Source organism: Bubalus bubalis, chromosome 19 (genome assembly GCF_019923935.1).
Source record: "Bubalus bubalis isolate 160015118507 breed Murrah chromosome 19, NDDB_SH_1, whole genome shotgun sequence".
Taxonomy (NCBI): domain Eukaryota; kingdom Metazoa; phylum Chordata; class Mammalia; order Artiodactyla; family Bovidae; genus Bubalus; species Bubalus bubalis.
The window spans coordinates 23,803,347-23,829,788 of record NC_059175.1 but is presented as its reverse complement, the minus strand read 5'-3'; the positions used below and the strand labels follow the sequence as shown (position 1 = coordinate 23,829,788).

The 26,442-nt window shown below is 41.1% G+C and overlaps 2 protein-coding genes across 3 annotated transcripts in view; one reads left to right on the top strand and one right to left on the bottom strand.

The window, feature by feature from the left end:
• Positions 1–441: 441 nt before the first annotated feature.
• GZMA (granzyme A) lies at positions 442–11,408 on the top strand. 2 transcript variants are annotated; one of them, XM_006074164.4, is made up of 6 exons: positions 452–642; positions 2,955–3,109; positions 4,705–4,843; positions 6,606–6,747; positions 6,946–7,215; positions 9,214–11,408. In XM_006074164.4, exons 3-6 carry the CDS (start codon positions 4,761–4,763, stop codon positions 9,373–9,375), a joined length of 657 nt encoding a protein of 218 aa, XP_006074226.2. In that variant the 5' UTR covers positions 452–642; positions 2,955–3,109; positions 4,705–4,760; the 3' UTR covers positions 9,376–11,408. The 2 variants fall into 2 exon arrangements, with proteins under 2 accessions (XP_006074225.2, XP_006074226.2); XM_006074163.4 differs by lacking the exon at positions 2,955–3,109 and having other exon boundaries at positions 442–642.
• The window catches only part of CDC20B (cell division cycle 20B), a 68,141-nt gene continuing 52,959 nt past the window's right edge, over positions 11,261–26,442 (bottom strand). Inside the window, exons 10-13 of the mRNA XM_025270529.3 lie at positions 22,530–22,655; positions 21,310–21,427; positions 14,571–14,786; positions 11,261–11,859 (exon numbers count right to left, since the gene is read on the bottom strand). Coding sequence (XP_025126314.3) covers positions 14,686–14,786; positions 21,310–21,427; positions 22,530–22,655 — 345 coding nt within the window. The 3' untranslated portion in view covers positions 11,261–11,859; positions 14,571–14,685. The remainder of the gene's footprint in view (positions 11,860–14,570; positions 14,787–21,309; positions 21,428–22,529; positions 22,656–26,442) is intronic.

Genomic DNA, 26,442 nt, shown 5'->3' with positions numbered 1-26,442 from the left:
AGATAGGGGCACAACAAATTACCTCCACAAAGTGGAGAAGGAAAATCCAGGCAGGAGCTTATGAATAAATAAGATTCCCTCCTACATTTCCATGTGTCCTTGGCCAATTCATTCTTGCAAAATCCTAGGCGATAACTAAAAAGACATTTGGCTAGTGACCAATTTTTAGGTGACTGATTTTAAATCTCTGATTAAAGACTATAAAGGGCTTTCATTTATGATAGATAATGGATAGAGAAGATAATGTTGGTGATGATTAAAACTAGAATGCTCAAAATCTCAGCTGAAACATTTGAGGTCTCTTCTTGTATACTATCTTCTGATGGCAACAAGGCCCCATAGTCCCTGCCTCCCTCTCCCCACAGAGGTCCTCGCCGAGCGGGGCACACCCGCTGGTGAGGAGTGGTTACTCACCATTCTCACTTGTGGGGTTCCTTTCCCTAATGCCTAACTTTGAAATGGGAAAGAAAGAAAAAAAAGGAAACCACATCCTTTGTACTCTTAGTATATAAATAAGAGCTAGTCAAGAACTGAAAACACATTTCACATTGATTGATGTGGGGACACCAGCCACAATGAGGAACTCCTCTACCTTTCTGGCAGCCACTCTCTCGATTGTCGTTTTTCTCCTAATTCCTGAAGGTAAGACTGATCCTTGTCATTTCCACTATAATAAATTAAGTAAAATGGAGTAGACTTTTTGGCAATATTAACTAAGTGTTCTAAGAGGAGATTTTTTTCTGCAAGTCCTAACATTCTTCCTGGGATTCTCTCTCTCTCTCTCTCTCTCTCTCTCTCTCTCTCTCTCTCTCTATATATATATATATATATATATATATATATATATATATTTATTCATTCATTTACTTGGTTGCACTGGATCTTGGTTGCAACATGTGGGATTTTAGTTCCCAGACCAGGGATTGAACTTGTGCCCCTGCATTGGGAGCACAGAATCTTAACCACTGGGGCATCTGGGAAGTCCCTCTACATATATCTTTATTTGAGAAGGAAAAATCCTTCTTTCTTCCTTATAATTCCTTTATAAAAGATAATGGAACCACCAGTGCTGCCAATGTGTGGCTTGAAAATTGCCCAGAAGGACTCTGTAAAAACAAGTAATCAAACAGACATAAAGCTCTTAAATTAGGAAAACAAATAGCACCTTTCAGGAAAGGAATAGTGACACCTCAGCCTTTCCTGCTGCAGAAAATGCATAGATAGTTTTAATGACAAAACCAACTGTACTTCAATAATCCATCAGTCTTTAAAAAAAACCTGACCTAAAGCAAAAGAGACACTGATGTATAGAACAGTCTTATGGACTCTGTGGGAGAGGGAGAGGGTGGGAAGATTTGGGAGAATGGCATTGAAACATGTAAAATATCATGTATGAAATGAGTTGCCAGTCCAGGTTCGATGCATGATACTGGATGCTTGGGGCTGGTGCACTGGGACGACCCAGAGGGATGGTATGGGGAGGGAGGAGGGAGGAGGGTTCAGGATGGGGAACACATGTATACCTGTGGCGGATTCATTTTGATATTTGGCAAAACTAATACAATTATGTAAAGTTTAAAAATAAAATAAAATTTAAAAAAAAAAAGAAAAAAAAAAACCCTGACCTAGATGTACCCCCCCAAGTCAAAATGATTCAAATATCCATCATTATTTCTCTAGGCGAGTATGTCCTTGGGAATACATTAGGGCACTGGGACCATCGACTCTTTGCAGTGCTGCAGTGTTTTGTATAAAGTGTATTCTTTGATGCACTAAGTAGTAACCAACTAGCCTGATTTTATGTGAGCTGCACAGTCATTAGTTTAAAATGCTGTAAAAGTCATGGGATTATCTCTAGAAGGGTAATAGGGTACAATAGCCCCGAGTAGCTCTAGGTATTCCTTAAAATCTTTCTAGGCACTGATAATGACTCTGGGGCTAGGCTGAACCGTGCCAGCAAGTGTAGAGCTTGGGTTTTCTCCACGGTCTGGCAGTTTTTGGAGGTGGAAATGGTGGACAAGGGCTGATGGAACCTATCTTACCAAAAATTCCTGAGGAAGATCTCTGGTTTATCTTGCATCTAAAAATAAGGAGAAATTTTAGAAATAATAAGGTTGCAGGACATTAGAAACAGAAGAATGGACAGAATACTATTAATATAAGCATGGCTTCCCTTGTGGCTAGGATGCTAAAGAATCCACCTGCAGTGCAGGAGACCTGGGTTCGATCCCTGGGTTGGGAAGATCCCCTGAAGGAGGGCATGACAACCTACACCGATATTCTTGCCTGAAGAATCCCCATGGACAGAGGAGGCTGGCAGGCTACAGACCATGGGGTCACAAAGAGTTGGACACGAATGAGTGACTAAGCAGCAGCAAAATATAAGCATGTCCCAGCGACTATGTTAGAGCATGTTATTGTTGTTGTTTAGTCACTAAGTCATGTCTAACTCTTTTGTGAACCCATGGACTGTTGCCCACCAGGCTCCTCTGTCCATGGGGTTTCCCAGGCAAGGATATTGGAGTGGGATGCCATTTTCTTCTCCAGGGGATCTTCCTGACCCAGGGATTGAATCTGTGTCTCCTGCATGCAAGCGGATGGGCTTCCCCCACTGGGGAAGCCCGTGTCCTATGAAACACTGAAACCAAGCAGATTAAAAAAAAATCCAATCATATCTTTTCTTCAAAGGAAACAGCAAATACAAATTACTCTGTTTCCTTCAGTCAGAGAGAGTAGTATCCGTTCCCAAATGGAACAGACACAGCAAAGCAAGATTTATCCTCTAGACAGGTTGTCTCAATCTTTCTACACATTAGAATCCTCTGGAGACTTTGAAACAATATTGACATCTCAGCCCTGGTCCTATCTGATTTTAATTTGATTCTAGGTAGGGACCAAGAATTGCTAGTTTTTAAAGCTTTTCACCTGTTCTAATTCCTCTTCCCGAATCCTAGTTTGCAGGAGATGGGGACTTTTTTTTGTGCTCACCAATCACAGGACTCTGCAAAATGAAGTACTGTACTGAGTGTACAATTTCTACAGCTCAGACAGTTCAAAGATGCATCTTTGGAATCCATCTCTTCATGATATCGATCAGGAAAATTGAGATGTAGGTGAAGTTCTATTTGTTTCGCTAAGTTCCTTATCCTTTTACTTCTAGAGCCTAGGATTTCCCCTTCCCAACTCCCTTCTGGAAATGAGAGCCCTCTGGACACCCATTTTCCCTGCCCCTCTCATCATTTACATCTCATTGTAAATCTGGCAATAAGTTGGCTTTATTAATAGAGAAACAGGCACTGTACCCTACTGAGAGAACCATGAGTCCTAGTCAATGGTCAGGAACAATGCTTGAGAAGAATCCAAGAACATCTGGTGTAGGAAGGTGGCGCTGAGAGTATATCAAGAGGGCACAACAACCTTTCAACCAACAGGGATGGTTTGCCTTGTGCTTCCATCTCAGTTCAGTTCAGTCGTTCAGTCGTGTCTGACTCTGAGACCACATGAACTGCAGCATGCCAGACCTCTCTGTCCATCACCAACTGCCAGAGTTCACCCAAACCCATGTCCATTGAGCTGGTGATGCCATCCAACCATCTCATCCTCTGTCGTCCCTTTCTCCCCCTGCCCTCAGTAATGTCTCTGCTTTTTAATATGCTGTCTAGGTTGGTCATAACTTTCCTTCCAAGGAGTAAGCATCTTTTAATTTCGTGGCTGCAGTCACCATCTGCAGTGATTTTGGGCTTCCATTTCACTTTTCTCTAATATTAAGTCTCTACTCTTGGTCTATCACCAAGGAAATTTGGCTAAGGCAGAATTCTCTCCTTATAGCATCTTCTCACTTCTCTTCATGGCTTAGATTAAACCATGTGGTTCAGTCTGGAGATTGAAGAAGAGTTTCAGGTGCAAAAGATAGTCTCTCAATTTATGAATGAGAAGGGTACAAATTTCAATAAGGAAAAGACTCATGACCAAAAAACTCATGGGTAGGGTCACAGCTAAAAGGTGCTAATGTCAGTTTGTAAGCTGTGGTGTTTTGCAAGAGCTCAGGGTGAAAAGGGTGCTTGTAAAAGCAACTCTGCTTCCCCCAGATTAATACCTAGCCAGAAAAGGGGAGGGATGGGCAGACACCAGCAGTTCCTGTAGCACCAGTTACAGGTATAAACTCATGCACAGTTGTCTGCCCTTTGCAAGTCCTGAGGCCTGAGGCTAGTGGCTGTGACAGACTTCCAGCCTGATAATCCCTGGACCTGCCAATGGCATGACTTCTGTGGGTGAAAGAGCGAGACCTCTCAGATTCCAACAGGAAGGGAATTTACATTCAGGTATCTGATCCGGGCTCTGCCGGTGGCTCCACGGTAAAGAATCCGCCTGCAGTGCAGAAGCTGCAGGCAACATGGGTTCGATCCCTGGGTCGAGAAGATCCCCTGGAGGAAGGCATGGCAACCCACTCCAGTATGCTTGCCTGGAGAATCCCGTGGACAAAAGAGCCTGGCAGGCTACAGTCCATAGGGTTGCAAAGAGTTGAACACGACTGAAGAGACTTAGCAAGCATGCCCACATCTGAAATTGACATGAAGGGGTGGAGTATGCTCTCATCCCTCCTTCTCTCTATGTGGGAAAAGCACGTCTAGCCTTAGAAACGTGATTATAAGTAGAGCTCTTTAGGGTGGTCACTGATATGACTTGTCTTTGTCTTTTGAATAGATCTCTGTGAAAAAATTATTGGAGGAAATCAAGTGACTCCTCATTCAAGACCCTACATGGTGCTACTTCATGGGGAAAACATCTGTGCCGGAGCTTTGATTGCCCAAGACTGGGTATTGACTGCAGCTCACTGTCCCCTGTAAGTTCTTGGGTTTAAAAAAAAAAAAAAAACTTTTGTGGAGACAGTCTAACTTGGAGGAATATAAACAAAGAGAGTAAATATCATTAAAGCCACAGGATCTTCACAGCATTTACATCTTTGGCAGCTTGCTTTAAAAAGGGAGTTGGGGCCAGACTCAGCCCCAGAGAATCAGACCAAAGAGGAAGCAGCATCCAGACCACTTTTGGAAGATCTCATTTGGAGCCACCAGGCTCAAGGGCTGCAAGTCTTGGCTTCTGGTCTTGACCTGATGATGGTGCAGAAGGGCGAAAATTTTCAGCGTGCCCTCAGGGACCTGAGCACCTCTGTCAAGTAGAGAAGGCTTCTTTTGAAAACCTTCCTGTTTTCTTAAAACTTCTCACACCTTCAGCCATTTCATAACCATGATCAACCACAGCCTTCAAACCTCTTTCAGGGCTGGTCTTTTCTTCCCTCCCTAATCAAGCCTCTAAACTTGGGCTGTCCATTATGATAGCCACTATCATGTTGGTTACATGAGTTATCTATAGTTATATACATTTGCATTCACTAAAATTAAATCAAATGACAAATTTAGATCCTTGGTCTCACTGGCCACATTTCAAGTCCTCGGTAGCCTACCTGGGGCTCCATATTGGACAGTGCGGACTTATAGAACATTTCATCGTCAAAGTATACTCTACTGAAAGCACTGTTCTAAGGTCTAAGTGAGACTAATATCAACTGTGTAATGGAAAAACAGCAGTGTGAATATATTGTTGGTGTAGTTTATACTAAGTTATGAATGATAATGGCCTTCATCATTAACACATCAGAGAGTTTCTTGATTTTATTAACCAAAATGAATCTCCAGCATGGAGTAAGAAAAGGAAGATCCGAAGGGGCCCCCCTTTAGACCACCTTTCCCTCAAATGTACGTACTCAGTGCCATGCACATAGGGTCTATCATTAAGCAATCTATTTTTGAAAGTTTGCCCATTTAAGATAAGTTTGTTGTCCTCTTACAAGGATTTCTTCAGTGCATTAGTTCTACAACTATTGAGTGTCTTTTGCTTTTGTTGCTAGACCACTGAGACTTCTGTTTTCCAGTCATCTGCAACTGGATTCTCTATTACAACCAAAGGAAGGTTGAGGGGACAGCAGTATAACTCCAACAAAGATCCCAAGACTTGGCTTAGCTACCATGGAATTCTCTCTTTTTTTTAATACTTATTACATATTTAATTTTTGGCTGTGCTGGGTCTCCGTTGCTGCAAGCAGGCTTTCTCTAGTTGCGGCAAGCAGGAGCTACTCTCTAGTGCTGTGTGTGGGCTACTCCCTGCAATGGCTTCTCTTGCTGTGGAGCACAGGCTCCAGGGCCCAAAGACTTCTGTAGTCATGGTGCACTGGCCCAGCTGCCCCGCGGCATGTGGAATCCTCCCAGACCAGGGATGAAATCCGCGTCCACTGCACTGGCAGGCAGACTCCAACCACGGGACCATCGAGGAAGTCCCCCATGGAAGTCTCTTATCATTTGATTTTCAATGAACCAAGTTTAGCTTGTTATAAATAAGCTGCAGGTCAGCATGATGATAATGATAATGATAAATTCATAAACAATTCACTTTTATTCTTAAAAGTGTACATTTTTTTCTGAGTCACAAACAGGTATTTCCACAGCAAGCACATTTATAGATGGGACAATGAAATTGATCATCCCATAATATGCTTAGCTCCTGTTTTAAAGAATAAACCAAATTAACAGTATTGTGTCTGTTTTCAGGAACCGGAAATCCCAGATCATTCTTGGGGCTCACTCAATAAACAAGGAAGAGCCTGAAAAACAGATCATGTTCGTTAAGAAAGAGTTTCCCTATCCGTGCTATGACCCGGACACACATGAAGGCGATCTTAAACTTCTAAAGGTACAAACCTTTGATTATACTTTTGATTGATTCAAAAGTCATAGAAGCTCCTACAATCTGGCTTCTGACATGGAAATCTTTTTTAGTGGCCTGATAACTGTATAAGAGGGTCCCTGGCAGTTGGGCTAGAACTTAAATTTAAAAAGTGACATTTTTATTATCTTGTTCTGCTAACTCTTTTTGCTTGCCTTCCAACAGCTGAAAAAAAAAGCAACACTTAATAAAAACGTGGCTATCCTTCAGCTTCCAAAAGAGGGCAAAGATGTGGATCCAGAAACTGCATGTCGAGTTGCAGGGTGGGGACAGTCTCACAATAATTCCCCTGTGTCCAAGATTTTGAGAGAAGTCAATGTCACCATCATAGACAGAAAAATCTGCAATGATCAATCACACTATAATTATAATCCTGTGATTGGACTGAATATGATTTGTGCTGGAAGCCCCCAAGGTGGAAAAGACTCCTGCCGTGTAAGTAAAATAAGATCCCAAACTTGAGCTGTTGGGTTAAGTCATGCAGATATAGAGAATGTGATGTCATGCTTTGCATTGGCTTCTACAGGGTCCTAGTGCTTTTTAAAAGAAGTCTGATAAAACTCCAGTCAAATAAATTAATGTTCTCAGCTCAGATAAGTTGTTCATCAAAAATAATAAGTTCACTGCTAGTGCCTGGGTTGAACTACTTGCATATTCTTGATTTTATATCAAAAACCACTAAGAAGCAATTTTTTATCATTTTTCATATTAATGTATACAGATCTAAACTGACAAAAAATTTGTAACACTCAGGAGAGCTGAAGTCAGGGTACATCTAAGGCCTTCAGTACCTTTCCCCATCTTAACACCCCCTAATAATTTCACTGCCATTTAGCCAGGTAAGTCTGAAATGCCTGCATTCCCAAGACTGACTGAAGATCTTGGAGTAAACTGCATAGCTTCCTAGAGCTGAGCTCGACCTTTGGAAACAACTTCCAAGCACTCCATACCAGAGAACATGCAAGCCTCCCTCTCAGTGTGCCCTGAGAAGGGCTGGGACAGGTCTTTGCTTAAAGATAGGAGTAGAAGAACATTTGACTAAGGTTTAAGCCCTGAGCACTGGTTTGTCCCTTCTCACCTCACTGGGATGGAACTGCGCTTTCAGAACCTTTCGTTTGCAGAACTCCAGGTACAAGCCTCAATGACTCTTCATCCAGCAATACCAGTCATCCCTAAAGCCACAGCAGGGAAACAGCCAATCGGGTCTCTAGACTTTAAATATCTTTAAATATGCTGATCTAGAGTTCCTTGGGGCTTCCTTTGTGGCTCAGCTGGTGTAGAATCCACCTGCAATGCAGGAGACCTGTGTTGGATCCCTGGGTTGGGAAGATCCCCTGAAGAAGGGAAAGGCTACCCACTCCAGTATTCTGACCTAGAGAATTCCATGGACTGTAGAGTCCATGGGGTCACACAGAGTTCCTTGAGAGAATGCAAGGTCACATACCCGGTAGTGCAGTCACAAGAATAAAGCATGACTTACAGCTAACTGAAGCCTCCCTCCTACTGGAACCAGGCAGCTCTGAAGTGTAATCACTGACTTCCAGGAGCATCCATCTAGCATCAGATGCTCAAGAGACTTAGGAGGAAGAGCGAAAAATAATGCAAATTCCACAAGAGTAGTACTTTTTGTCTATTTTGTTCACTGATCTAGTCCTAGTGTCTAGAAGACTGCATAGCACCTGGTAGGTACTCCATGAATATTGACTAAATGAACAATGTTTGCTAGAGAAGAATGGCATTTGTGGGAGTTTGAAGGAATGGACCTCCAAGGTCTAATTTTAATATTCACTGAGCCTATGATAAGGTGATAGACACAAGTTTTACCATGTTATTTTCTCTTCAATGGTTACTGTATTGATGAATTGATGAAGTTTGAGTCTTTCACATTCCATATGCTCTTAAGAGGTATAACTTCGTTCATTAAATGTTTGTTTCTCATTAAAAAAAGAGAGAGAGAGAGAGAGATTCAAGGGAGCAATTTCTGTTTGAGAAGGTGAAGAACAAGTTGCTTTGGTTTTGTTCCTTTGAGAAGACAATTAACTCCCAGAAGAACTAGAAAACATAGCTTTTATTCTTTGCCTCAATGGCCCATCTGCATTTGACTGTTTTATGCTTTGAGTTACTCAGCATTTTGAGAAAATGACAAAAAGGAGAGTTTCTAAAGCAGAGAGTTTGTCTCAAAATCACTGGATTCCACAAATAATAATTCAAGTTTCATTTCAATTTTCACTGCTTTGTAAACAAATCAAGAAAAAAAATTGACTATATCATTGAATATTCCTCAACATTTTGGTTTTTTAAGCACTGATCATCAAGTAAGTCAAGGTTGGTCTTAACTTCACGTTAAATGCTTCGCATTGAATGGCATTTCTTCCATGCTGCTAGTGGTCACACTTGATGCTGATCTCCACCATTCCTCTTGTTTTCCCCCAGGGAGATTCTGGAAGCCCTCTGATATGTAACAACACCTTCAGAGGCATCACTTCCTTTGGCATTCCGGGGAAATGCGGAGACCCTCGAGGGCCCGGCGTCTATACACTTCTCTCAAAGAAACACCTCAACTGGATAGTTAAGACTATGAAGCAAGCAGTTTAGATACTTGTATTTCATTTGCTGTTACTTTTTTAAAAATTGTCTCGAAGTATAGTTGATTTACAATGTTGTATTAGTTTCAGGTGTACAGCAAAGTGAATCAGAGTTACACATATATCCACTCTTTTTTTAGATTCTTTTCCTATATAAGCCATTACAGACTATTAAATAGAGTTCCCTGTGCTATATAGCAGGTTCTTATTAGTTACCTATTTTAAATAAATTGATAGTAGCATGTATATGTCAGTCCCAATCTCTCAATATATCACTCCCCCCATCCCTGATAACCTTAAGTTTGTTTTCTACATCTGTGACTCTACTTTTGTTTCATCAATAAGTTCATTTTACCCTTTTTTTTCGATTCCACATACATGTGATATCATATGATATTTGACCTTCTGTGTCTGACTTACTTCACTCAGTATGACAATCTCCATCCATATTGCTGCAAATGACATTACTTTGTTCTTTTTTATGGCTGAGTAATATTCCATCGTATATATGTACCACATCTTTATTATCCATTCCTCTGGACATTTAGGTTGCTTCCATGTCCTGGTTATTGTTAAGTGGTGCTGCAATGAACATTGGGATGCATATATCTTTTTGAATTATGGTTTTCTTCAGATATACACCCAGTGCTGTCATTTCTTAATTTCATTATAAATAAAATCAACTTCTATCACTGTACTTGCCTCCTATAACATATAGCAGGCAGATATCCACCAGCAAAGTGGAACAGAGTAATATAGAGACCTTGTGGATAATGCAAGGGACAGATCAAGGGTCCAGGGTCACCTCTGTCATCCATGTGACAAGTGACATGCAAATTTGACTTGAATTATTTACTTCACTGATTCAATGAGCTGGGCCCAGCAGGAGGAACACCAAGGTCAGTCTGTCTAGTAACAAATACAGTCAAGGGAGGGCCCAGCAATTCTGCAAGAAACAGAAGCAGCCAGTCTGGAGCATTTGGATTAAAAGGAAATATTCACCCTTCACAGGCCATTGTTCCACATCAACACCTGCTACTCAGATTTATATACAAGAACCTGAGTCCATTGGGAGAAGCAGAAACAGGAAATGCCTTAGAGTATTTCTCAAAGCAGGCAAGAAATGGAAATTAAAATTCTAGGGGATATTAACAAGGCACTTAGCCAGAGAAAGTCAGCCTCCTTTTTCAGTAGTTTGAATTTAAGCCTTGGGTTAGCTAGGTAATTTCTTGATTCTCCTCGTCCTTGAGCCTGGGTAGGTACAATCAACATGGTTATGGTGGCTGCCATCTCATACTAGGGAGTGAGTGCTGAATCATGGTCTGGAAGCTTCCTTTGGGAGAGAAACCAAGATGTTCATTCAGCATGCTGAGCATAGTGGATAGTCATCAGCCCAGTAGCCGCATCAAGATTATATGAACAGATTCCTTTGATTTCTATCAGTTCGTTTTGGAATATAAATCGTATGTGTGTGTATGTATACATATGTAAACATATACATATAAACACATGGTATGTCCAAACTAAGAACATAAAGCAACACTATGAGACAGCTTCTTAAAACAAACGAGGGGACAGAGCTTATAGACTGACCAAAATACTGGCCCACTGGTTTTCAACCATGGCTGCCCATTAGACTTAACAGGCTCTTTAAAATGACCAATGTCTATGCCTCACTTTTAGAAATTTTTTTTAATTTGATGAGAACCAGGACAAAGTGTTCTTTTTATAAGTTTCCCCAATGATTTTAATATGCAGCTGGTGATAAGAACCCTTATATTAGAAATGAAATCTCATGCTGATATCTAAAAGAGATAAGAGAGTCACTAGGATGATATTTTAGATGCCTGCTATAAGCCATAATTAGGATTTTAATAGCAATAAGAAGACGGATGGAATATTCTCTACTGGCAACGTTTATTACAGATTCTGAAGTTTGCTTAAAAATAGTTGTGTGAAACTCTTGTTCATTGCTGGTGGAAGTGTAAATTGGTAGAGTTTCTTAGGAAAAGTGACAATGTCTATTAAAACTGAATAAACACATATGCTATGACTTAACAATTCTTACTCTTGCGTATAGACCAAACAGAAATGAGGGCTTTTCCCCACCATATACGTGTTTGAGAATGTCCATAGCAACTTTATCCTTGAAAGTTAAAATTAAAAATAAATGTCCATCTATAATAGAAAAACAACTGTTGTATATACAATGGGATATTATACAGCAATTAAAAGACCAAACTATAGTTACATGCAGCAACAGTAACTACTCCCACAAATTTAATGTTGAGTAAAAGAAACCAGACTCCACATAAAAGAATATTTACTGTATTATTACATTTATCTGAAGATTGGCAGAAAAAAAAACTAATTCATGGTAGCCAAGGTTGAAATAATGGAGGGGTGTTGACTAAGTGACACAAAGAATCTTCTGGGGTAAAAGAAATGTTCCCATCTTGATCTGGATGATTTACTCATAGATCTTGATCTTAATCTGTTCATAAATTAAATACATTGAGCTATACACTTAAGATTTATATGCTTTATGTGAATTATTACTCAATAAAAATTTTATACAACACAATTTTTGTAGCTAAAGCTTTTGTTTTGTGTATTGTCTGAGTTCATTTTTTTCTTTACTGAAACCACATTCCAGACTTCCATAAAACTAAGAGCGGTAAAAGATATATCACTGTTTTTCTTAAATGAGAACCTTGTTTACACACCAGTATTAATTGAGAGAAGTAATCTTTGGTCCTTTGGTCATGTCATAGTCTCATGAGATTTTTAAGAGAGATGTAACCATATCAGAATGGTGGGGGACACTGGAAATGGTCTCACCATTTTGCTCCTTTCCCTGCTAAACTTTTTCTAATAGTTTATACTTGGCTAAATAAGATCAAATGAAAGCCATTATCTTAAAAAAGAAGACTGTGCATTACAGGGATGTATCATATTTGCACTTTTTGGTGACCTAAAATTTTGTAAGGTAAGAATTACTAGCACTACCAAGCAGATTTTCTGAGTTTAAAAACAGGGTAAAGAACAGAATACGTTGTCAGTTTGTCAGGAGAGTCCTAACACTCCTTGTATTTACTATTCCACTTTTCAATTATCAAGGCTTTTACTTGGTATTACTTTTTTGAATAGAGGTATTAAAGGAGTGTGTGTATATTGGTAAAAGCCATTTATGATAAAGTAAATAAATTAATCAACATATGTTAGTTGACACACGCAAAGCATTCCAGAGGACACTAAAAAAATATAACATGTGCTCCCTCAACTCCTCAATATAATTTTGTGAAAGAAATAAGCATGCTAAAGCTTAAATAAACAAAGATTCCCATACTAATAAAAGATTTTTTAAAACAACTAGAATAGTTATATTAACACAAAGTAGGTGACACAGGCTGATAGATACCAAGAGTTCAAAGCCAGGTAACATTATTTCAAAAACACTTCCTGGAGAAGATAGGACTTAAGTGAAGGTACAGAGCAAAGGAACTGAGGTGCAGGAATTCCAGACTAGATGAGAGCTCCAACAAAGGCATAAGGCAGGAAATCATGACAGCCCAGAGATAACACAGGAGGTAAGTGAGGGTTAACATTAAAAAGAACAGTGGCTTGATGGAGCTTGAAGAAACCTTAGCAGTTATCAAATCCAAAGCCCTATTTGCAAATGTAGTGGCATACCCAAGGTCACTCAGTAAGTTTATGGCAGAGCCTAGTTAAGTATAGATCCCCTAACTTCAGATTCTGGGCTCAGGACTCCAAGGTTGAGGTTGGAGGGGTCCAAGGGGGGTTAGATAATGGGGAGTCACTGAGAGTTTATGAGCAGGGTACTGGGAGGATCAGCACAGTGCTTTTAGAAATTAAACCTAACAGTGATGTGGAAACCCACTAAGAATAAAGACAGGAAACAGATAGAAGGCAATTGCCACAAATTGGTCATCAGGTGCGTAGGACGTTACTGCTGCTGCTGCTGCTGCTGCTAAGTCACTTCAGTTGCGTCCGACGCTGTGCAACCCCATAGACGGCAGCCCACCAGGCTCCCCCGTCCCTGGGATTCTCCAGGCAAGAACACTGGAGTGGGTTGCCATTTCCTTCTCCAATGCATGAAAGTGAAAAGTGAAAGTGAAGTCACTCAGTCGTGTCTGATTCCTAGCGACCCCATGGACTGCAGCCCACCAGGCTCCTCCGTCCATGGGATTTTCCAGGCAAGAGTACTGGAGTGGGGTGCCATTGCCTTCTCCGAGGATGTTCCTTGGGTGAAACAAAAGATAGAGAACAAGGAGTAAACTGAATAATCAGGAGGCTCCCTGAGTAATGGGATGACTAGGGTAAGATGAGATCATGAAGAGAGAAAAGGGAGTCCCAAGGAAGTCCTTGTCTGAGAGGAAATAATCCATATGCTTAATCCATATTAAAGTTAGTTACTCAGTTATGTCCGACTCTTTGTGACCCTATGGACTATAGCCCACCAGGTTCCTCTGTCCATGGAATTCTCCAGGCAAGAATACTGGAGTGAGTTGCCATTTCCTTCTCCAGGAGATCTTCCCAGCTCAGGTATTGAACCCAGGTCTCCCACACTGCAGGCAGACTCTCTACCAACTGAGCCACCAGGGAAGCCTTATGCTTAACACAGAGGAGCACTTTAATCAGTATTTAAATGAGTAAGTTGTGCTTATTCAAGTGAATAAGTTGTGTTTTTAATGTATTGAGTTTGAGCTAAAGACAGAAAAGGATCTCAATGAAGAAATAACCAAGGGACTTCCCTGGTGGTCCAGTGGTTACGACTTCAAGTTCCCACTGCAAGGGCATGGGTTTGATCCCTGGTCAGGGAACTAAGACCCATGCATGCCATATCACGCAGCCAAAATAGAAAAAAAAAAAAAAATATATATATATATATATATATATATCTCTCTCTCTCTCTCTCTCTCCAGAGATCTAAGTATAAGGCTGGAGCTTGGGAGAAAAGTGAAGGGGGAAAGAAGAGTTTACAAATCGTTGCAGTAGATATTCTTGTGACTATAGCAGTGAAAATGCATCTCTAACACGGAGGAGACAGAGAAAGAAGAAGAAAAGGGGAGGAGGAAAGCAGAAAGAGAAGCACAGAATGAGAGACAACGTCTGGAAGATGTGGTGGGATCAAACAGAGCAAGTAAAGTAACCTGAGAAAAAGTCAGGGGAACAGGCATTCACCTCAGGAAAAGCACCATCTTGTTTGAGCCTCATGACAATGCCGTGGAGAAGGCAAGGCCAATATCATTATTCTTGTGTCAAAATGAGGAAGCTGAAGCCGGGAGGGGCTGAGTGACTAGCAGCAATTCCATATGCAGGCTGTGCCATCCGCTGCAGCAGAAAAGACTCGCGTCTGGTCTGGACTCAAAGCCAGGTGTAGCACTCGGCCTCGGTGGTCTGTGGGAAGACAGACAGACAGCTCGTGTTCCACGTGTCAAGGGCTGTTGCCTAGGACTGGGAAGCAACCTAAGCTGGGGGCCATGAATCCCATCCCAGGATAAAAGGCTTCTCCAAACATCTGCCACATTCAGGGCTGGCGCTCCCACTGCACCTTTGCCAAGAAAACAGTCAGCGTGGGCTCTGGGGAACACCTTAAAGTGGCCAAGTTCTGCTTCACTGTTGCCCCTTCAGGGTGTTTCCCCTTGTATTAGATCCCTAGGGCTGCTGTAATAAATTACCACAAGCTGCATGGCTTAAGACAATGGAAATATATTCTCTCACAGGCCAGAAGTCCCAAATCAAGGGGTTGGCAGGGCCGGCTTCCTCTGGAGACTCCATTCCCTGACTCTTCTAGCTCTGGCAGCCGTTGACCGTCCCAGAATGGTGGCCACATCACTCCAGTCTCTGCTTCCACGGTCAAGTCGCCTCCACTTCTGTGTGTCTGTTCTCCACTGTGTGCCTCTTATAAGACACTTGCTGTTACATTTAGGGCCCATCCGGATAATCCAGAATGATCTCATCTCAAAATCCTCAACTTAATTACACCTGCAAAGACCCTTTCACAAAATAAAGTTCCATTCCCAGGTTCCAGGGACTTGACTTGGATAGCTCTGAGGGGACCAGCTTTTAGTTCCCCACAACCTCATGCCTTCTACCATTATTAGTTCTATCTTCTCTACTCCACCAACTCCCAGGAATTCCCTTGGCCATGTTCCTACCACACACCCCATCCCTCTTCTTATCCTCCCCTGAAAGTAATCCCTTTAGGATGTTGGTTTCAAGAAGCTAATCAAATAAACTAATGCAGCTTCATGGAAAAGGACACAAAAATCTGTCCCACAAAGCAAACATAAGTCTTTGTGTGAAATTCTGAGGACAATACCCCTCTTTCCAACTTACCATTTCTCAAAGAACATTCTGTGGGACAATAGTTTTATATGAGGTTGTTAGGTATTTAAAAATGAAAAGAGTCTTTAATAATCATGTTAATTTGAGAGCTCCAAGTTAAGGAAATTAAACAGGATTCCTTATTTCAAAACTGCTATATGCATTATAGGGCTTCCCTAGTGGCTCAGTAGGTAAAGAATCTGTCTGTAATGCAGGAGACTCAGGTTTGATCCCTGGGTCGGGACGATCCCCTGAAGGAGGAAATGGGAATCCACTCCAGTATTCTTGCCTGGAGAATTTCATGGACAGAGGAGGCTGGTGAGTTACAGTCCATAGGGTTGTAAAGAGTTGGACACAACTGAGAGACTAACACTTTCATATGCATTATAAATATTTGGGAGAAGAGGCTATAATAGACAGCATTTCTGAAACTTATTTGGTCCTTTTGACTTGAGCATCTTAAAGGACTAATGTTCCTCAGAAAATATTTTGCAAAACCTATCCTAATCCAACAATTCATGATCAAATCTTTACACCAAAATAGACAAAGCTGACTCCATGAAAGAAAGCTGGGACTAGGACAAAGTAGGAAAGAAGGAGGGGGATATGTTTCTGAATAGGTAGGTATTTGGGGGCACAAATAAAATCAAATGAGATGGGTGGTCACCCTCTCATAGAGCAGTACAGCTTACAACTCAATTGAGAGCTGGAATTTCAGAAATAATCTTGTTCTCTGACACAAGATTCTCAAGAGCAAAGAGTGTAGCTACACTTTCCACTCCTAAAGGAGACATTTCTTAGATACTTAGGGCTTTTTCCACCTACACACAGAACTCCCAGCGCTCTCCTTCATGCATATACAGACACACACAACACACACAGAGACATGTCCCCAAGGACACATGGGATTGGCCCTAGGCATGTTGGTGCATAAAAAATGTTTAAATTCATTGATATAATGCCATCCTTTTAATTTAGAGTTAAAGAAAAACTTTAAGAATATCAAACGCTTTGTTCAAGGTCACACAGCCGGTTAATGACAGAGCCAGAACTGGAATCCAGTTCAAAGCTTTAACTGTTTACCATGCTCCAAACCCAGCACAAAGAAGAGATTCTTTTTCTACTAAAGGCCAGTATCCATTATTATGCTGGGAAAGATTGAAGACCAAAGGAGAAGGGGTGGAAGAGGATGAGATGGTTAGATGTCATCACTGTCTCAATGGACATGAATCTGAGCAAACTCTGGGAGATAGTAAAAGACAGAGGAACCTGGCATGCTGCAGCCCATGGGGCTGCAAAGAGTCAGACAGGACTGAGTACATGTGCACGCACGTGCACACACACACACACACACACACAAGCCATATAAATGAAAAACAACTTAATTTAGTTAGGAAAATATAGATCATTATACGAATGCTTTAAAATTAAACCTAAAAAGAAAACTGTATTCAATAAATATAATCAGTGATAAATACTCATGCATTCTTTATTATGTGCATTAAGATGAAAAGGAAGGAGGGAGAGAAAGTGGAAAAAGGGATAACAGGGGGAAAGTCCCAAATCTTTTATAGAACAGACTTTGCACAATATCTTGACTTAAAAGATGGACAGCTACTTCCAGAACTTGTTAGGAAAATGGCCTTTGGATAGAAACAAAAGCGTTCTTGAAATACTTCTTTCACATTCACAACAATCTTAGTTTACTAGACAGAGGGAAGTGCCACCTTATTTCAGATCAAGTTCTTCAGAATTTCCATCCCCACGTTCCAAGAGTACTGTCACTGCAAGCATGGAAAGGTTGGTTTTCTTTATGCAGCAACAGCCGTAAATGAGCCCATGCACTGACGCATGTGTGATGGACTGACAGAACTTAGTCAAAGGCCAGATCTCACTTATAAGCCAGAAAGTCAGCTACCACTGTTTCAAAGCTTAGAAATTATAGCCTTGGTGGGGCGGAGGTGGGGAGGGGGGTGGGGGGAGGGTTGGAGGGGAAATTATAAGGCATCTTTCTTCTATAGTCAGGTGGATGAGGACCTCTTTAACTAAAATTTTCCTCCAGAGAATTATGACTGTGGGTAACAAGATGAGAATTACTAAAAGCATGACCATAATTGAAAATAGCTTCTTTCCAGCTTTTTGACCACAATTCATTGTCAAAACTACATGTTATGTGGTGACCCCATATATAGACATGCAAATGTACTGATAACAATGACAAAAGTTTCAAAAAATAAAACCTACTTTTCCATTTTTCCATTCTATACCATTCTATTTTTAATTCAATGCTGATCTTGACCCATGATGGAAACACTGACTCACAGTAAAAACACATAGAAGCTGAAGACCTCAGCAGCCCCACACCATGTGGCATTGCCCACTGAAGGGTGTTCATGAAGCAAGATCTTGAGATGTTCCCATACAAAGATTTCCCAAAGAACTTCACTTCAGTTCAGTTCAGTTCAGTCACTCAGTCTTGTCTGACTCTTTGCGACCCCATGAATCGCAGCACGCCAGGCCTCCCTGTCCATCACCACTCCCAGAGTTTACCCAAACTCATGTGCATCAAGTTGGTGATGCCATTCAGCCATCTCATCCTCTGTCGTCCCCTTCTCCTCATGCCACCAATCCCTCCCAGCATCAGGGTCTTTTCCAATGAGTCAACTCTTTGCATGAGGTGACCAAAGCATTGGAGTTTCAGCCTCAGCATCAGTCTTTCCAATGAACACCCAGGACTGGTCTTCTTTAGGATGGACTAGTTGGATCTCCTTGCAGTCCAAGGGATTCTCAACAGTCTTCTCCAACACCATAGTTCAAAAGCATCAATTCTTCAGTGCTCAGCTTTCTTCACAGTCCAACTCTCACATCCATACATGACCACTGGAAAAACCATAGCCTTAACTAGACAGACCTTGGTTGGCAAAGTAATATCTCTGCTTTTTAATATGCTATCTGCTGCTGCTGCTGCTGCTAAGTCACTTCAGTCGTGTCTGACTCTGTGTGACCCCATAGACGGCAGCCCACCAGGCTCCCTTGTCCCTGGGATTCTCCAGGCAAGAACACTGGAGTGGGTTGCCATTTCCTTCTCCAATGCATCAAAGTGAAAAGTGAAAGTAAAGTCGCTCAGTTGTGTCCGACTCTTAGCAACCTCATGGACTGCAGCCTACCAGGCTCCTCTGTCCATGGGGTTTTCCAGGCAAGAGTACTGGAGTGGGGTGCCATTGCCTTCTCCAATATGCTATCTAGGTTGGTCATAACTTTCCTTCCAAGGAGTAAGCGTCTTTTAATTTCATGGCTGCAATCACCATCTGCAGTGATTTTGGAGCCCCAAAAAATAAAGTCTGACACTATTTCCACTGTTTCCCCATCTATTTCCCATGAAGTGATGGGACCAGATGCTGTGACCTTAGTTTTCTGAATGTTGAGCTTTAAGCCAACTTTTTCACTCACCTCTTTTACTTTCATCAAGAGGCTTTTTAGTTCCTCTTCACTTTCTGCCATAAGGGTGGTGTCATCTGCATATCTGAGGTTATTGATATTTCTCCCGGTAATCTTGATTCCAGCTTGTGCTTCTTCCAGCCCAGCGTTTCTCATGATGGACTCTGCATAGAAGTTAAATAAGCAGGGTGACAATATACAGCCTTGACGTACTCCTTTTCCTATTTGGAACCAGTCTGTTTTTCCATGTCCAGTTCTAACTGTTGCTTCCTGACCTGCATATAGGTTTCTCAAGAGGCAGGTCAGGTGATCTGGTATTCCCATCTCTTTCAGAAGATCCACACAGTCAAAGGCTTTGGCATAGTCAATAAAGCAGAAATAGATGTTTTTCTGGAGCTCTCTTGCTTTTTTGATGATCCAGCGGATGTTGGCAATTTGATCTCTGGTTCCTCTGCCTTTTCTAAAACCGGCTTGAACATCTGGAAGTTCACGGTTCACGTACTGCTGAAGCCTGGCTTGGAAACACCAAATGATTCCTCTTGGAGATTCCCAACACACATAATGTATCAAAGGCTTTGAGACATAATTAAGAAAGAAAAACTGTTCTTATTTAACTCAGAATTTCCAAATTTATCTGACCATATGATGTGCATTTGTAAAACAATCTTCCTGCTAAATACTTTGGGGAAATATTGTACATAGAAGAAACTACTGAGTTAGAGATGAAAATTAGTGTCTAAAAGTTCAAAATTAACTGCATCTTCTCTAACCAAAAACATTTTGCAGGAAGGAGGAAGAGTTAAATATACTCTCTGCTGTCCAATATAAAAAAAAAATTCACAAATCATTAAAACTAAAAAGTATAACTTATTATGACCAGATAAATGAAAAAATAATAAAAGCACTAATACCTTATTTATTCTGAGCATCAGCAAATTCATGCAAAAGTTATCTATCAGTACTCCCACCTAAGTTTTAAGGCTTGATTTAATATGTTTCCCTAAACTAAAAAGGTCTGGTTAATCGTAATCACTATATGCCAAGGACCACCTCATGCTTCTCCTACACCCATTCTGGCACTGAAGTGGCTCTGTCAAGAGCTATCTGTATTTTTATTCACCAAGTCACACAGTATAACAGCTGAAGGATAGAAAGTTATTTTGAGGCTAACCAGAGCTCCAGCCAGGCTGAGCAGCAAAAGCAGGAAGACTCTCTGTTGAGGTGTTTTGTCATTGCCAAATAACATTCCCAGAATCTCCAGAGAGTCATGGCATCATCACCACCTAATATCGTATATATTTGACTTTTGTTTAACTTCTCCCACAGAAGTATAGGCTCCATGAGGGCAAGGATATTGTCTGTCTGGCTCACCTGTGTATGCCCAGCACCATCAAAATTGCCTGGTACATAATAGATGCTTAATATTAATAAATAAATGTTGAATAAATACATTTCAGGGATGATCAGAAAATGAGTGGCAAGAGGAAGAAGACAGAATATATAATCAGAGGTCTACAAGAGACTGGATGTCAGTGCCCTGTTCCTTCAACAACAAACACTTCTATTTTCCTCAGCCCCCCTTAATATTTCAGATTGCACCCAAAGATAGTTTAAGACTCTTGAGAACAAGGCCCGAGTCTTGTTCTCCATCATGGGGTCTTGCTCTCAAGAAGTAGCCAGTAAGTGTTTACAGAACCACACCAGGAAACAACATCAGTCTGTCTTGAAAGGGCAGAGGCTCCCCCAGAATCTCATGCTCTGGAATGGTCTCCCCGCACAGAATAATGTCTCACCCTTGGCATATTTTCTTATCTTCCACACATTTTAGCACTGCTGGTTCTTCTTCCAAATAGGGTACAGTGAGTTACAACGCTAACTCCAGAGTTCAGAAACACAGTTTGAAAACTGCCCACAATTATCACTTCATTATCCCTACACGTATGCAAAAAAAATGACCATTATAAGTGATGAACAATCTTAGTCAAATTCAGAAACACTCATCTATCCCTGAGATGTGGTAAGTAGGGTTTTCTCCCCTAATAAAATATATACTTCAAAGAACCAGAAGAAGAAAATCTTCCATTCATGGCTTTTTCCACCAATAACAGCTCACCTTGCAATAGGTACATGTCATTTTACCTACCTATATACTTACCAAAAAATCCACATGACCTGGCCAGACCAGGACAGGTCCACACAGTCACATCATTCTTGGGAGAACCTTGGCCAGTTGCGATCTCCTTTGTCTTAGGTAGCCAGGTTAGGGAACAAATCTGTAATAATGATCCCCAAAATATAGAATTATGGCAATTTCTGATTCATTGAATGCATTTTAAACTAAGTTTAGGCAGTATGTTCTGTCCACATCTACTTCCAGTCTACATATAGGGTTAGGCTATTAGAGGAATTACGTTAGTTCCAGGTAAGTTTATCCCAAAGCAACAAAAAACTAAATATACAAGGAGACTTAGGCACAATGAACCTATGAATTGAAGTGGACTATGATTATTTTATTTTCTTGAGCTCCAAAGTCACTGCAGCCAGTGACTGAAGCCATTAAATGAAAAGACACTTTCTCCTTGGAAGTAAAGCTATGACAAAACAAGACAGTGTGTTAAAAGGCAGAGACATCACTTTGCCGACAAAGGTTCATATAGTCAAACCTATGGTTTATCCAGTAGTCATGTGTGGATGCGACAGTTGACCATAAAGAAGGCTGAACATCGAAGAATTGATGTTTTCGAATTGTGGTGCTGGAGAAGACTTTTAAAAGACCCTTGGACTGCAAGGAGATTAAACCAGTCAATCCTAAAGGAAATCAACCCTGAATATTCATTAGAAGGACTGATGCTGAAGCTGAAGCTCCAATACTTTGGCCACCTGATAAAAAGAACTGACTCATTAGAAAAGACCCTGATGCTGGGAAAGACTGAGGCAGGAGGAGAAGGGGATGACAGAGGATGAGATGGTTGGATGGCATAATCAACTCAAAGGACATGAGTTTGAGGAAACTCAGGGAATTAGTGATGGACAGGGAAGTCTGGTGTGCTGTGGTCCATGGGGTTGCAGAGTTGGACACAACTTAGCGACTGAACAACAACAGCATGATCACTGTCCAGTCAGACTGCTCCCAATTTTCACAGTTAAAGCAGACCTGAGAAAGAAAATGGAAAAAAAAAAAAAAGATACACAAGTTAAATTAACTTGCAACTCACAGGTGAAAAGGGTTTTACAGAAGGAAACTCTTAGGAGCTGAAACTCCTATAGACTCAGCAGCTAAAGAGAGGTGTGTTTGGGTCCTATGCTCTATCATATATCAGTTTCACAAGATTCTAGAAGATCAGAATGAAGGTGAACTCCAGGAAAGACATTTACCTGTGAGTCTGTGCTTGGGGTCTGGATGCTCTGCCCAGTATTTATGTCCAGGATGTGTAAGCGTCCATCCTTCATTCCTCCTCCAACAGCGAGGACTTCAGTCTGCCAGGGACACCAATCAATGGCCTTTAAAGTTCCAAATAATCACACGGGCAGGTCAGCTTTGGAGGTGAACTCATGAATGAGATGCACACATATAACCAGAAGTTCCAGAGGTCTGCCCCCATGGCAGATCTCCAGAACCTCTGATCCAAAGGCGAGAGCTACTGCCCTCTCCAGAGATTACTTCTCATGGACTAGAAATCACCTATTGTCATCTTCTTCAAATTTAGGTAACACGTGCAAGTATTTCAAACAGAAAAATTACACAATGATATGTTTGAAAAGCTACATTCAACATATCCTCTGGGGCAAAAAATCTGCTGCTAAAATATTTGACATGTACCTCTAGAATCTGATTACAAAATGCAGTCCTCTGGTTTGTCTACCTGTGTCCTTAGGTTCTAGGTCAGAGAAGGGAACAGAAGGGAATGGAGAGCTATACCTGCTTGCTCGCAACACAAAAAATCTTATGTTTCAAATCCTAATGAAAGGTTGCTGCTACGAGCTGTGAACGATACCAGGATTTGTGTCTTCTGGAAGAGAGGGATTCAATCCAGGGCCAGAGACAAGGCTTGATCACTCAGAGCTTTTGTGTAGCAAAGGTTTATTGAAGTATAAAATAGAGAAAGCTTCTGATATAAACATCAGAAGGGGACAGAAACAGTGCCCCCTTGCTAGCTTTTAGCAAGGCGCTTTGTACCCGTTAGCAACTTGCTAATTGGATAAAGGGACACCTCAAAACAGAGAGCTGCACCAGGCCCCTCTCCCACAACATGCACTTGAGATAGCACTGCACAAAGTGAGTCATCCCCAGTCATGAAGCAATTGACATGAGTCTTGAAGAAAGGCAGATTTCCAAGCCAATACATAGTTTCCTTAACATAGCTTAAGAGACTATTTCCATGAGTAAGATGTACTGGTTTGTTGATCTATTAACTGTTCAAGGTTTGAGTCTTAGGCGAACCAATTTGAAGAAAGGCAGATTCCAAGACAAATACATAGTTTCATTAACATAGCTTAAGAAAAGCTATGTTAACATTTCCATAAGAAAAATCACATTGTTTAGCTCAAGGCTTGAGAAAAGTTAAGTTCAGGTTGAACCAGGTGTTGCCATGACAAGACAGGATTAGAAGAGAAAAGAAAAAAACAAAAAAAAAAAAAAACTTCTGCCACTTGCAGTTTATTTCCTCCTGCCACCTGGGGACCTCTGGCCTTCCTACCAAGGCTGTTAACCCTTTCACTAATACAGTTTAGAAAATAAAATTGCCTATTCTTTAGTTATAAATTACTATTGCTAATTCTGATGTTTTCACTTATAGTTTCCCATGTTTAACATATTTTTCAAAATTATAATTTTTAATTATCCCACAATATTCTATCATGTTATTATACTCTAATTAATGTTTGTTCTAATGCTACACTCAGGTTGATTTTTTTCACTTGTTTTTTGTTCCAAATGGCAATATTTTTTTGGCTGCACCACATGCAGCTTGTGGGATCTTAGTTTGCCAACAAGGGATCAAACCCGGGTCCCCAGCAGTAGAAGCGCAGAGTCCTAACCACCATACCACCAAGGAATTCCCTGATCTTCATCTTATTTTCATTTGGTTTGCACTGGGTTGGGTTGAGCTTTTTGGAGAAAGTTGTGGGGCGGGAGGGGAGGGGGTTGTATTGTTTGTTTTTATAAACAATACTCTAATGAATATATTCTGGCATATGTCTTTGTTTCCAATATATTATTTTTTAGGTAAATTCCAAGCTTCAGAAGTGCTGACATAATTTTTTCCAAATAGTAGTAACTTTTTACAACACCAGGATCAGATGAGTATACTAATCTCATCCTCAGTTTAAGCTCATTTATCATTAAAAATTAATCTCCCATCCCACTTGCCCATCTAGAACTTTGCCAACATCCTCCATCAATATGTAGAATCTCATTCTCCTCCCTTTGAATCTGGGAGGGCTTGGGACTGGCTTGCAAACAACCGAATGCACCAAAAGTGTCACTACATGGCTTCTGGAATTGGGTCATAAAAGGTGATGCTGTTGCTGGAAGGGGGAACCCTTCCAGGGCCTGAAACTGGGCTCTTATCTAACACTCAGAAATGAATTGTCCGAGGAGACACATGTGCTGACAAAACAAGAGATTTTATTGGGAAAGGGCACCCGGGTGGAGAGCAGTAGGGTAAGGGAACCCAGGAGCACATCTCTGCCAGTGGCTCATAGTCTCCGTTTTTATGGTGAGGGGATTAGTTTCCAGGTTGTCTTTAGCCAATCATTCTGACTCAGAGTCCTTGCTGGTGGTGCACACCTTGTTCAGCCAAGATGGATGCCAGAGAGGATGATTCTGGGAGGTAGTCGGACCTGTGGTGTCTCCTTTTGACCTTTCCTGAACTCTTCCAGTTGGTGGTAGCTTATTAGTTCCGTGTTCCTTACCAGGACCTCCTGTCCTAAAACAACTCATGCAAACAGTTACTATGGTGCCTGGGCAGGGTGGGCGGTTTCAGTCAGTGTGCTTCCCCTAAGGAGGCCACTTGCACCTTGCTCTCAGAAGCACTGGCCCTGTTGCCCTGAACCACGAAATCCACCTCCCCATGTGGTAAGGAAGCCCACGTGGTAAGACTAGCCCAAACGATGTAGAGAAGCTTTGAGACCACATGAAGAGGGAAGGATGACTGGCCAGCCAACACTGCCCCAGGTCCTAGCACTTGCAGCTTCAGTCACTGTCTGACTGCAACCTCATGAGAGACCCTGAGCCAGAACTGCTCAGAAGAGCCCTTCCCAAAGTCTGACCCACAGAAACCATAAAAGATAATAAAATAATTATGCTAAGCCAGCCACTAGGACTCAGGGTAATTTGTTACATAATAATAGGTATCAGAATAAACATAATTAGAAACCACAGACAATGAAATATGATTGTAGTTCATACAAGAAAGACAGTGAAGAACTCTAACCAGCCAAACTTCATTCAAACTAAAGACCTTGGCCTTGTATTATGAATAAATGTACAATTTAATTTTGAAATTAAAATTGAATTGAAATAAAATATTTGTTGAATAAAATAAATTGAAATTAAATATTTACTATATATGTTCTATATCTTATGGTTACCTGCCTTAATTGTCTTTTTCAAATGACCATTCTATTACACCCCTTACTGGGCTGAATAAGAGAGCTATTTCAATAAACACAAAATTTTGCATCTAATTTGAAGAGGCTGAGAAATTCTCTTGAGCCTAGGAACCTCAGTTTTATCACAGGATAAATATTAGTATTTTTTATATTTATTAGTAATCATTCTCTTCAGTACCCTATTTCTAATTAGCTTTTACTACAACCAAGCTGTTTTGGCAAAACTAGAAGCTCCATCATGGGCAGAATCACACAGATGTCAATATCTGAAGTCTGCTCGTTATAACTGGCTAGTCTGCAGCGCATGTGAGAACATTTACACCAGTGACTGTTTTTATGATTCCCCGGGTAGTAGATGCCACAAGGCCTGACTTGTTCAGGTTTCCAGAAACTCTATTGCCAACTTAAAAAAAATGCACAGCAGGAAGAGTCGTGAGTAAGTTTTACGTGGGGCAAAATGAGGACGATAACCCAGGAGACAGCAGCTCAGATACCTCTGAGAAACTCCTTCAAAGAGGTAGAAGGAAGGTCAGTATATATGTGATCTTGGTGAGTACATGCACTCAAGCACCTATTTTCTGCAGAAAGTTTCTGCTAGTCACAAGGAGCAGTCGTGACCATGAAGGATTTTAGTGCTTCTCTAGATGTGGGAGATATAAGAATTGGGCTCAAAAAA

Excerpts from the sequence above, each read along its gene's own strand:
- GZMA (XM_006074163.4), top strand. The coding sequence starts at position 576 with ATGAGGAACTCCTCTACCTTTCTGGCAGCCACTCTCTCGATTGTCGTT. Across the intron at positions 4,844-6,605 it reads ACTGCAGCTCACTGTCCCCT|GAACCGGAAATCCCAGATCA; the intron begins GTAAGTTCTTGG and ends GTCTGTTTTCAG. Across the intron at positions 6,748-6,945 it reads GCGATCTTAAACTTCTAAAG|CTGAAAAAAAAAGCAACACT; the intron begins GTACAAACCTTT and ends GCCTTCCAACAG.